This window comes from Carassius carassius, chromosome 26 (genome assembly GCF_963082965.1).
Source record: "Carassius carassius chromosome 26, fCarCar2.1, whole genome shotgun sequence".
Classification (NCBI taxonomy): Eukaryota; Metazoa; Chordata; class Actinopteri; order Cypriniformes; family Cyprinidae; genus Carassius; species Carassius carassius.
The window spans coordinates 5765856-5778443 of record NC_081780.1 but is presented as its reverse complement, the minus strand read 5'-3'; the positions used below and the strand labels follow the sequence as shown (position 1 = coordinate 5778443).

At 34.4% G+C, this 12588-nt stretch overlaps 3 protein-coding genes across 3 annotated transcripts; 2 read left to right on the top strand and 1 right to left on the bottom strand.

Moving 5' to 3' along the window:
• Positions 1-687: 687 nt before the first annotated feature.
• Positions 688-6653, top strand: LOC132105612 (thymidine phosphorylase-like). The gene is made up of 10 exons (XM_059510863.1): positions 688-811; positions 2139-2303; positions 2404-2600; positions 2805-2903; positions 3824-3953; positions 4032-4150; positions 4772-4934; positions 5041-5268; positions 5480-5620; positions 6499-6653. The coding sequence occupies exons 2-10, from the start codon at positions 2168-2170 to the stop codon at positions 6651-6653; spliced, it is 1368 nt and encodes a 455-aa protein (XP_059366846.1). The 5' UTR covers positions 688-811; positions 2139-2167.
• A 409-nt stretch (positions 6654-7062) lies between these two features.
• On the bottom strand, positions 7063-8283 carry LOC132105609 (U6 snRNA-associated Sm-like protein LSm8). Its single transcript, XM_059510853.1, has 4 exons — positions 8141-8283; positions 7637-7677; positions 7432-7559; positions 7063-7344 (listed from the first exon to the last, which is right to left on the bottom strand). The coding sequence occupies exons 1-4, from the start codon at positions 8169-8171 to the stop codon at positions 7254-7256; spliced, it is 291 nt and encodes a 96-aa protein (XP_059366836.1). The 5' UTR covers positions 8172-8283; the 3' UTR covers positions 7063-7253.
• Positions 8284-8833: 550 nt separating this feature from the next.
• si:ch73-139j3.4 (CD82 antigen) lies at positions 8834-12374 on the top strand. The gene is made up of 9 exons (XM_059510852.1): positions 8834-9027; positions 9135-9247; positions 9509-9587; positions 9797-9912; positions 9998-10072; positions 10197-10298; positions 10416-10580; positions 10672-10755; positions 11461-12374. Exons 2-9 carry the CDS (start codon positions 9182-9184, stop codon positions 11839-11841), a joined length of 1068 nt encoding a protein of 355 aa, XP_059366835.1. The 5' UTR covers positions 8834-9027; positions 9135-9181; the 3' UTR covers positions 11842-12374.
• The last annotated feature ends 214 nt before the right edge of the window (positions 12375-12588 follow it).

Here is a 12588-nt window from a genome sequence, read left to right as displayed (position 1 = left end):
TAAAACATAAGTGTTTTTCACTCGGGTCAGGGCATATTCACTCACAATATATTGCTGAACATGGCAATTATTATAAAACATGTTTCTCATGAGAGCACAGCAACATTTTCAGCTTAAAAGATTACATCATAACATTTAGTTGATGGTATGTTTTTATGATGTTCACTTGTCTAAAAACACATGATCCAGATTTACAATTATGATATTGAAATTTATGTTTATAGGACAAACTTCAACAAAAAAGTCACAGTTTAGCAGGTTTGAGGACATTGTCAGTGCTATTGAAAACAAGCATTTATGCGTTTGGACCTTTGACTTAAAACCTTTGGTTACTGACATAAATCTAGTGTGACAACTGTCCTGCATGGTCTCCATAAAATGTCCAACAGATCAGTAACTCATATGCATCAAGTTATCTTATATCTTTCAATCTTTAAAGTAGACTTTAAAGTAGTCTACTAAAGTGAGATATTTGATGTTATGGACAAGTACTCCGAATATCAAGCTAGGCTAACTATAATATAATGGCGTTGTTTTCATTCATAGAAGTTGTCATGAAGTGATAAAAAATAATTTGTATTACGTAAGATATGTATGCTAATTATCAGACAAAATGACTACTGTAATTCGTCGGCAGTCAATGCTATAATTTGATGTTATATGAATGCCAGTGGCGGTTTATTGACGGTACATTCACGTTCAGGGTCAGACTGACAGGAGGCTGGTTAATGTGTCACGGGCATATGCTCTGAAAGACTGCAGTGATTCGGACGGTCCACCGCTATTTACTCTGCGGTGTAAGACAAGGTAAGTGTTTGCTATTAAATTTGTTCATGTTTATCTGCGCGACCAGTCAGATGTTGGGTTTGAATATCGAGTAAACTTGTGCTATTTAAAGACAAAGAGACGAACATTTGTCAGGCATACATATTTATCTCTATTATATCTGTGTAAACAATTTAAAACAAAATCGTGAATGTTAGAAGAAAACGGCTGTCTAACGGGAGTTTTGATCATGTCCATCACTTTCACTTTCAGTACTGAATTAGCTTTTTATTTATATATTTATTGGCAATGTTCTGTTTGCAAATGTTTGCAGTGATTGTAGATCATTTATTTCTTACAACTGCAGTGGACGGTGATTGGCCGAGAAGCCAACACCTCTAATCTCACATACATTTATTTCTATAAATACAGGTTAAAGTAGTCTATTTCCATCAATATATCTATTGTTTTATCATCTGAAAACCTCACTATCATCCTTATGAAATGCTTTTAATGGGTTTTTTTTGTGCTTCTTTCTCCATAATAAATACTTGATTTAAAAAAAACCTTTTTAAACTGTTTAGCTGCATACTACTGACATTTATAGCCTGTGAAATATTGCATTTATTAATGTAAGCTGCAGCGAAATGTTCAGTGGCTATTTAATAGGTAAAACTTTGCAATAACATTGTATTTGTTAACATTAATGCACTGCAGGAAAAAAAGATTAAGAATACATTCTACAAGATAACATCTAGTCTTTTTACTTCAAAATGTCATGTTTTATTCAATGCATTTTATTCAGTGCTCTTGCAGATTCTGTCGTTCTTTGTGAAATTTAAAAATGGTTTCTACACCAATATTTTTTTTAGTTACCTAACAATGACAAACACTTGTAAAACATTTAATATTCTTAATGTTTCAGTATTTACTAATACATTATTAAAATAAAAAATAGGATCTGTTAATGTTAATGAACCTGAACTAACACTGACAATGAACAGTTGTATTTTTATTAACTAACGCTAACATTACTGTAAATGTATTGCTCATTAATGTTCATTAATAGGCCTACATTAACTGGCATTAAGTAATGAGACCTTATCGTAAATATTTACCAAATTATTTTTTTATAATTATTAAACTATAAAATATTACAATAAAAATTCAAGTTTAACATGTAAAAAGAAGTACAAAATCAGGTCGGTTTTCTATGTAAATTGATAACTTCAATAAACAGCAAGATTTTTTTTTTTTTTGAGCTGAACAGATGTCATTATGTAATTAAATCAACTTTAGCACAATCGATCTAAAATCTAACCCTTGACGTAACATTTCCTCTGGACAAAATTCCCATTTTATGCCTCACACAGCTGAAGACAACACAGAATCCGATGTAAAGATGTCATCTAAAGACAACACTATTAGTTTCCCTGAGCTTATAAAGCTGAAACGAGACTGTGGCCAACTCAACAGAGCAGAAATAAGCACTTTTGTACAAGGAGTCACATCAGGAGCCATCCAGAAGAGTCAAATAGGTAAGAGCTTTATCACATCAACTCAGTTTACAGTTTAGACACGAGCTGAGAAAATGTTTGGGTGGAATATTTCAAAAATAATTGTGCTGCACCTGCACAGGTGCTATGCTAATGGCCATATGGCAGAAGGGCATGACTGATGAAGAAACCCTGGCAATGACAAGAGAGATGATGAACTCTGGAGAGACGTTTAAATGGCCGAAGGAATGGCTTGTGGTAGACAAACACTCAACCGGTGGAGTCGGAGACAAAGTCAGCCTTCCACTTGCTCCTGCTCTGGCTGCATGTGGCTGTAAGGTAAAGGAAATGTCCAGTACTATTTTAAATTGTAGAACTCAAAAATCATCATTTTAAGATTCTGAAATTGTTATGATGCAAAACTAATTAGAATTCTGGTGATTCTGTACTATTCCTACATTTTCCACTGCCAACTGCTCTGACTTTATTTTAAAATGATTGCAGCTGAGGTACTTCAGATATGTAGGTTTCTATTTTTTCTAGGTGCCCATGATAAGTGGAAGAGGACTGGCACATACAGGTGGCACCCTGGACAAGCTGGAGTCTGTACCTGGGTTTAGAGTCAACCAGTCAGTTGAACAGGTAATGATGCTCTTACTGGTTTGACTAGTCGTTTTATTTCTTTAAGTATTATCAGTCATTTATTATTATTATAAACTGAATTGAATTTAAGTTATAGTTAATGTGAATTTATCCTGATTTAATTCCCCAGTCTTACAGTTCTAACAAATAACAGTGTAACTCTTTGCAACACAAGGTTAAAAGCTTCATGAGTCATTAGTGGAAAAATGTGTATATTTTGTATATTTGGTTTAGTTGCTTATTTTTATTTGAAGATATAAAGTGCTGGTTTATAGGTTGCATACATTTTTTAAAACATGATGAGCAGAAGGATGTTTAGAATATAACATTTAATATTAATATAAAAAAAATTTAATAGCTATAAAAATATCTGTTCAATACAAAGCACATTTAAATGAGGAACTGACTAATACATACTGATCTCATAAAATCCTGCTAACCATGTCTTCCATGGTCTGTTTTAGCATTTCATAATTAATGTTATTATTGAATATGAGTGTCATCAAATCAATTTTTTACCACTGACTGTAATCCTTATATAATGAAATCTATGTAAATGAATGTAGCCCATGTACTGATTCATCACAGCATGCCGTTTCTCCCAAACCAACGATTTAGTAAGCACAATATTTCCTAACACACTTCTTAAAGGGCAAAGTTAGAAGTCAGAACTCAGTAAAAGGTTATTACCATTGTACTATTACTACACTAGCCTAATTTTATAGTATATTACACAAAATGTATATATTCAGAAAATATCCAGATGCAGAGTGACAATCCAGATATTTATTCATTGATATTTATGAACACAATTTATTTATTATTATTTTTAATTTTTTTCATGACTCATTATGTGATTGGCCTGCCAAATGTTACAGCCTTACAATATATTATGCATTTTATATATTGTATGTTTCTAGGTTAAGCAGATCATAGAGAATGTGGGCTGTTGCATTGTGGGACAGACAGAGAGTCTAGTTCCAGCAGATCGTGTTCTCTACACCATCAGAGACGCCACATCAACTGTTGACAGTCTTCCTCTTATCATCAGTTAAGTTTAACCTGAAAAACTTCTCATTGCAGTGTTAAGCCCACATCTTATGATTATTGTTGTCCATGTCTGCACAGGCTCCATCATCTCTAAGAAAGGAGCTGAAGGTCTGAGTGCTCTTGTGTTAGACGTGAAGTTCGGCAGAGCTGCTCTGTATAAAGATTTAAATAGCGCTCGGCGGCTTGCTCAGTCACTGGTAAGAGAGCTTTTAGCGTTCCATCACTACATTATCATCTATTATAATCATGCAACATATATAAACTTTATTTTAATAAGTTTTATCAGCTTTAATGCACTGCATAACAAATGCATAACAAAAGCAGTCAAATGTCAAAAGTTGTAATGACAAAACGAAGTATTTAAAATCTATCGTTTAACTTACAAGCTGCAAAGGAGTGGATAAAGTGGAAATCAGAATTTGCCATAATGTCTTCAGAATCATTCATACATGTGAAAATCGGCTGAGAATTGAACAAGTAGTTGTTCAAGTTGTTGTTATTTGTAGTATTTTGTTGCATATATTTTGCTTTAGTTATGATTAAGGGATAATACAAGATTTATCGATCTTACAAATGGTTGTCAAGAGCAAAAATGCTATTAAATGCTCCTCAAGTTTTGTAAGACATTCTTGAACAAAATGGGCACTATTTTTGAAATCAGAACTAATAAGAAACAAGTATTCAATTTAGCAAATAGGGAAGTGGCAGTGTTATAATTCTGCATTCTGTTTGCAGTCTTAAATCAAATTCAAACCCAAGTCAAGATCTGTGAAAGTGATTCTCAATTTAACTGTTATACAATACTGGTGTCCATTTAGGTCACTGCAGGCAACAAGCTGGGTGTGAAGACCGGGGCATTGCTCAGCCGGATGGACGTTCCCATTGGCCAGAGTGTGGGAAATGCGGTCGAGGTGTGTGAAGCACTTGAGTGTCTTAAAGGACGAGGGTCAGATGATCTCAAAGAACTGGTCACAAATTTAGGTAAGGAGAAGGACCCACACAACAGAACTTAATTGTGATTTCCTTCAAGACAAACTGGCCACAAATGTCTGGAATAATCAGGCATAAAAGTTTTCATTGCATTTAGGTGGGTATCTATTGTGGATATGTGGCCACTCCGGTACTCTAGATAGTGGGAAAACTGAAATCGCTGTGAAACTGGAGAATGGAGAAGCCCTGAAAAAGTTTGAGGCGATGCTGGTGGCTCAGGGTGTGTCTGCAGATGTTGCACATTCCCTGTGCTCAAACGAGACGGACTACTTTGAGCACATTAAGCGTGCAGCGCATCAGACAGAGCTCAAGGTGCTAGATGATGGTAATAGTTTCATGTTCTTGTTTGAAAATCAAATATGTTAATTATTTTACATAACATTAACAGCACAGGCATGATTATAAACAGATCGCACAGAGCCCGCTATTAATATTCACTGTTATTCATCTACATGCAATCATCACGACCATTATCTCAGCAGCAGCCATTGTGTGTGTGTGTGTGTGTGTGTGTGTCTGAACTGTTTGATTGACAGGAGCCGTTTTGGACATTGACGGTTTGGCCCTGGCTGAAGTGCTGCATAAACTAGGCGCAGGCCGTACTAAATCGGGAGAGGAAATCGATCATAGTGTGGGAGCAGAGATCTTGGTTGAGATGGGACAGCAGGTACAGAAAGGTTTGTCTCATTTATATCAATATATGACTGTTTGGAATGATAAATGTGTACTGGATACTTTTAACTAAAAAGTATAAATACTAAAAAATAGTATCTGAAAGTTTCAATATGGAACACTTAACACTTTGCAATAGCGATCGTATATAAAAGACCCACTTCACCACAATGCATGTTTACCTCGGCAAATGGCTGCCAGTTGTCCTAGAAATAAAATCCTGTTATTTTAAAATGTCATTTAAAATAACTATTTCTTTTTAATTTGATTTATAATCCAATTTTGTATAAAACCTTTGGCAGTCATATCACATGATGAGTCAAGACTGATAATAATATCGCTTCTGTTTCATTCATCACAGTGGAAATGAGTCAAATTGCATTGTGGGATGCATCATCCACCATAGTGTGCTGTAGTTGTAGACTAAACATTTTTGCAAAAAAAAAAATAAAAATACTAAAACACCTACAGTTAAATCTGAAATATTCAATCATACTACGAGTATTAGATCATATTTAATAATAATAATATAAAAAAATGTGTTGATCTTTTATCTTCCTCCAGTTCATTAATCACACTGGAAATAGGTTCAGTTGCAATGTGAAAATGTTAAATCTGGTATACTCAATTATACTATGAGTAGTAGGTCATATTTCATATTAAATAAAAAATAAATTAATATTGCCAAATTGTGGGATATATAACCCACCATTTCGCAAATGTGAAAATATAAAATTTGCATGCCGTGCACAGTATACTTATCGTCCAAATAGTACGAGTGGTACTGTAGTAGTAGTTTTTCAAAAAATATCCTACCTTTACATCTCTGTACAGTGTTTATCAAGACAAATCTGGATTGATATCCTTCTGATTCAATTGGCAGGTCAATCATGGATCAGGATTCATCACAATTGCCCTAATCTGAATCCACACTTTTCCGGCCTGCAGAAAGCTTTGGTCATTGGCAGAAATGACATGTACGAGAAAGTATCACGTGTGGCAGAATTCATCCACCCAGATAATCCCAACATGTCATAACAGCCTCTTTTAAAACATATTTTGTTTGTAACAAATATTTCAAGTTTGAATGTATGTATTTTCATTAATGTGATTTTGAAAACGAAATCCATTAATTATAATTCTTTACATTATCGTAAATTGTTTTGATAAATGCTTTACTGTCACAAAAAAATAATGGCTCTAAAATAGGTTTCATTTTATCAGTGCAAAAACAAAATATTTGTATTCCCTTTGACTTTGTTGTTGTGAAATATAACCTGGATATATCTTTGAGAGATTCTTCCTATTTTACGGTTTATATTTATGACAGTCTTTTTTAAGTTTAAATGTGAACTAGAAATCAACCAGGAATCAGTTACGCACATCAGTCATCATCGCCTTGTTTTTTTTGCCTCCATCAAAAATACAAATAAATATTTCAATCAAATACTTTCCCCGTTTAGTTTTTTATTTCAACACACGTAAAAAATGGATATGCACTCAGTCTATTTACTTCAAGATTAAAAAAGCAAATAATATTGCTGCTTTTCAATGCCTGCAGATGTCCAAGTGTAAGTCTTCAAAAGGGAGACAGAATTTCTTCTAAATGTGGATTTTTCTGTCCTGGTTCAGGAAGCATCAGTGTGCCACAGAATTGAGCGGTTCTGCTCTTATGTTTCCAAGATCCAGTGCAGAATCTGTTTCTTCATCGATTTCACCGATTACAGCCCTTAAACACATAAACACACAAGCCTTTAAAATCCATTTAAGTCTGAAGCTGCTTTAAACAATTTACAGAAGTAGCACAAATACATACACATTATCGCCTCTGACAATATACAGTCCCAGAACCACCTGCTCTACGCCCTGGGAAGAGCTGAACACCCGCTCATGGCTTTCATCCAGGATGAGATTGATCGTCTGATCGAAGCCCTTTAGTGTCCCCTAAACACAAAACAATAAAAGTCATAAGAAGGCTCCTTTTTTAATGCATGTTACTAAAGGAGATGAGAAAGACTCACCACAATCATTCTGCCATCTGAAGTCACAATAGCAACCGTCCCTTGAATAATGCCAGTTAAGGAAATATAAGGCTCATAAAGACATACATAGACATAATCATATGCAATCAAGTTTATGTATATAGTATATACTGGATATATAAATGCATATCTCACTACACTATACACGCAGTTCAATATATAATCATTGTATAAATAGTAATATAATTAAAAGTATTATGCATGCATAATAATTCAATGTAACAGATAATTAAACACGTTACATGCATGCATTTATATATAACTCGGTAAACATACCATACACACAATGTATCATGCATATTTACTGTATATATGTTGTAACGTTACATTATTACTAAAACGCGATAATGACTTCATCATGATGCTCATCACAACACGCTAAATCACTTAATCGCGTGCGCCACAAACAGTGCCCACTGAAACACATGCCCACTGTCAAGAAAACACCACAACGCAACCATCATGAAGTGCATCAAAGGATACGGTTAATGTAGCTCTCAAGAGCGGTAGACATCTCTGCTGGAACGTGTTTATATCCACCGCTTCTTGAGCACAACTACAACGAAACACATTCGTTTGAACCGGAAATGAGAACGGAGACTCGAGTAGCCGATGACATATCGGAGCAGTACTAGTCGAGTAGGAGCAATCGAACCTGTGTTAATGTATTTGTCCAGAAGGTGGCGCACTCAATAGGTTTCTAACAAGTAGGTCTATATAATACGGTTTCAAACGAGCAACCCTTGAGATTACAATCCGTTCTTGGTGAAAAGACAAATTGTTTCAAGGTCACAGTGGGGGCTGTGGAAACACTGATGGTGATGATGACGATGGAGCTTACACAAAAGTATTGTGGTGGTACAATAGTGACGCTACTTTGATTTGTAGAGTCTGACATTGATGCTATATATATATATATATATATATATATATATATATATATATATATAAGACATGGTATTGCAAACTAAGGCAATTATTGGTATGAAGTTGGAGAAACAATAATAACCTAAACAATGCATTGCACAATCACAGTTAAAAGAAATAAACCAGATGATAACTTTTCACATTCTGAACTCTGTCCAAGCCCCTCATTGCAATTCAAAACACCAGGCACATGCTGTTGTAAAGCACAACACAAGTGATGGTTCAAGTTAATCATTTATGTTGTTGTTATGAGGAAGTGAACTTTAAGCCTGAGCATTAAAAGGATCTCCAGGAAACCATTATTGTAGCAAATGCTATATGAAACACACATACTTGAACCTGGGAAGAAAAAATGGATGTATAAAATAAAATCTTTCCGACAGTTTAGACGTCTACCATACCAAATTTGACGAATAACGAGGGAAACTGGTTTAACAATACAGGTAATTCTTTGAAAGTGGTATTTAAACATGGAAATTTGTTTTTAATTTATATTCATCAAGTAATATGATCTTCTTGTGACTTACCTCTGTTTTCTGTTTCCCCACAGCCTGTTTTAGATTTCATGTGAAGCTTTGACAGTTTGTTAAAGGCAACATGAAAGCAGACGACAAACTTCAGATCTTGAAATTCTTCCTAATGCTTGTCAATTCCTTCTTTGTGGTAAGATGAAATAACAAAAGATCTGTACGTTACTGGCATGGATTTGAGAGACATTTCTTGTTTATCACTTACAATGAAAGAACTTCCTGGACTGCAGTCAAATATATTAATCATACGGTGGACATTGACATGCAGCCCGTAATTAAACTTGTTTTCTGCCAGCAGTGTGCAAAGGCAGACTTCTGCACTCGTCAAATAAAACATCTTAATTCATGCATGGCCACATGTACAAACAAGTAACAATTTACATGATCTTGACAGATTCTTGGCATCAGCATTTTTGCGTGTTCTGCTTGGATTTTATTTGATAAGGATAGCTTTGTAAGTGTTCTCAGCTCTGGTAAGTTTTCCTGTTTGTCCTAGTCTATCATTATTCAAAATAGCAGCTTATATAATGCATGTTATTGCAATTTGCCTCAGATTACCTAGAATAATGTATTAGGACATGATGCTATCTCTATTAAAAAGTATATTAGTTTACCGTAGCCAATTTTTAGTGGCCTTCAATGTGATTTTGGTGTTAATGAAGCAAAACGTGTGGTCTTTCAGGACAGGAAGTGAAGGTGGTGGCTGGGGGGCTGTTTTTCATTGGCCTTGTTGTGGTTGTTGTGTCCTTGCTGGGTTGTGCTGGTGCCTATTTTGAGAGCAGATGCTTCATCATATTTGTAAGCATAATTCATGCAGTGCACAAAGACACTAATAATGCAATAAAAGCTTGCTGTGAACATTTCCTCTCCTCTGTATTTTCAGTATCTGTGCTTCTTGATCGTCATCATACTGGGTCAGCTTTTCATCACCTTTATGCTATTGATACGAAGAAACACGGCAAGTCTTTGCATAAATTATTAGTACTGCAACGGAAAACACAGCTGGCTTCAACTTCACAAACGAGGTCCCAATGATAAAGTGATTAAACAAATTGTCTAACACATGTTTCGAATGTTACCAGATTGAGCAGTTTTTGAGGGATAATGTGGACGAGATCATTATGGAGTATGGAGGAAATGAAACCCATACATCTTGGAAACTTCTAGACAGTGTGCAGACTTCTGTACGTGGCTGATTTACATCTGAATGCAAGATGACTGGATGATGATTGTGACTATTTTAGCTAACAATCAGCTATAGGAAGGTATGTTTTGATATAAGTGTATTTTTTTCACTGTAGGCACAATGCTGTGGTAGGCTAACCTCAAATGAATGGAGGAACAACACAGTTATTGAGTCACTGGGGGAGACTGACATCTACCCTTGCTCTTGTTTTAATGGTACCTGCCCTGTAATTCTGCCTGGAACACACAGCTTTGGAAAAGGATCAGACATCTATGAAACGGTAACATATGTTGCCTTTTTTCCATCATTACATCCTTTTTAGTTATCCTCCTTCTTTTAATTTGCACACTAAAGCTGTTTTTTGGTGATAGGGTTGTGAGAAGGTTCTAGTGGACTGGCTAGAGATGAATATAATCTTAATATTTGGAATGGACGTTGGGCTTCTTTTGATTCAGGTAAGGAGAGACCAAAAAAGAAAGAAATTATTTTTCACATATGTAACTTAATTAGAAAAAATATACTGGGTCATATAAAAGACAAGCTCTTTGGACTTATAATAAATAAATATAAATAATAAATAATAGTTGTATGTTTCTCCCTTGGAATTGAAGTAAACAAGCTGACTGGTACAGCAATAAATAAGAAATAAATACGAAAAATAAAATAATTGTTGTATATTTCTACCTTGCAATGCAATTCATTTCAGTCATAGAGCTTAATTTGTATTTAACCTAAAATTAAATAAAATAATAAAATAAAATACAGTAAAACAATTACAAAAAACAAACAATTGTTCTCCCTTGGATGTGCATAAAGCATTAAGTTAAGCATTTTTGACTTGTACAGCAAAAATAAAACCAAAAAATTATAATGCAAAGTATATAATGCAAATCATTTCAGTGATTGATCTTAACTTATATTCAACCAAAATAAATAAATATATATATATATATATATAATTGTTGGACATTTCTCCCTTGCAAGTGTATAATCTAATTTATAGTAGTGATTGAATTATAGTAGTAACATGGAATAAAATAAAATAATAAATAATAAATATAGTATGCATTTTAGTGACTGAAGCTGAATTTTTATGTACCTTGGAATATTTCTAAACTGAGATAGAAAAAAATTAAATGATTTTGTCTTGTAATGCTCAGATTCTGCAGTTTATCTTTGGCATCCAAACCTACAAATGCATCTGCCGTAAGACGAGGGAACTGCATCCCAGTAATCTACTGAACGCCATGGAGGAGAATCCTGCAGCGCAGCCTGAAATCCAGCAGCACAGTATGGAAAATCAGCAGTTTGATACTCAAACCTACGACCCTCAAATGGACAATGGCTACTATCATCATGGTGGATATGTTGATGAGAATTATGCCCAGTATAAAAATCCTGAATCTTACGAACTGGATAACAGTCAAATGTACAGTAGCCATCATAATCTGCAATACCAGCAGAGCTACAATGGCAGTTATGGTCAGGGATACATGCAGCACCAGAACTACCATCAGAGCTACAATCCTGATGATTACTGAAGCCAGATTACTTCTCTCATGTAACGTGATCAGATTGGGATGGGCTAATTTGCTGTTTTAAAAATAACATTCTGTATAAAGAGCAGGCTGTGGTCTGTGCCTGACCAAAGATACTTAAAACCTTCTCGTAAAACCATTGTTTTGTTTCACTAAATTCAGGTTAGTGCCTGTTCCCAGGAGTATCAATTGTCATTTTTAAAGGCAACCAGCATCTTTTTCTCAAACAATTCATTCCAGAACTCTCAGGTCAAAGGCTTTTTAAGACAAAATATTTCTGTAGAAGTCAGAGCTTAGGGTTTGATGACAGACAATTAACTCATTTTTCTGGCAGATTTTCCATTTTATTGTAATGCCCCATGACAAGTTTACATTCATTTTATAACTGTGTAAAAGTTTAGTTATATGAAAATACTGACCTGAAATTATAACCAATATGAGACAATCCACACAATATAACTAGCAACAATAATTAAAACACTGTTATATGGTAAAAAGTCTTTTTTTTTTAAATAAAGAATCTAAATAAAAATCTACATGATTTCTACTTGAACCATACAATTAAAAATAAACATTATATAGAAGTGCTATATTTATATTATTGATTATTAGTAATCAATAGAGGAAAAAAAAAATCACACAAACTGTATTTAAGATGCATGTAAACCATTAGTCATCCTTTGCTTTTCGTGCCACAGAGATTCCTTGTTCTCATTTGTGATATTTGGATTGATTCGAGAGGGTGTTTTG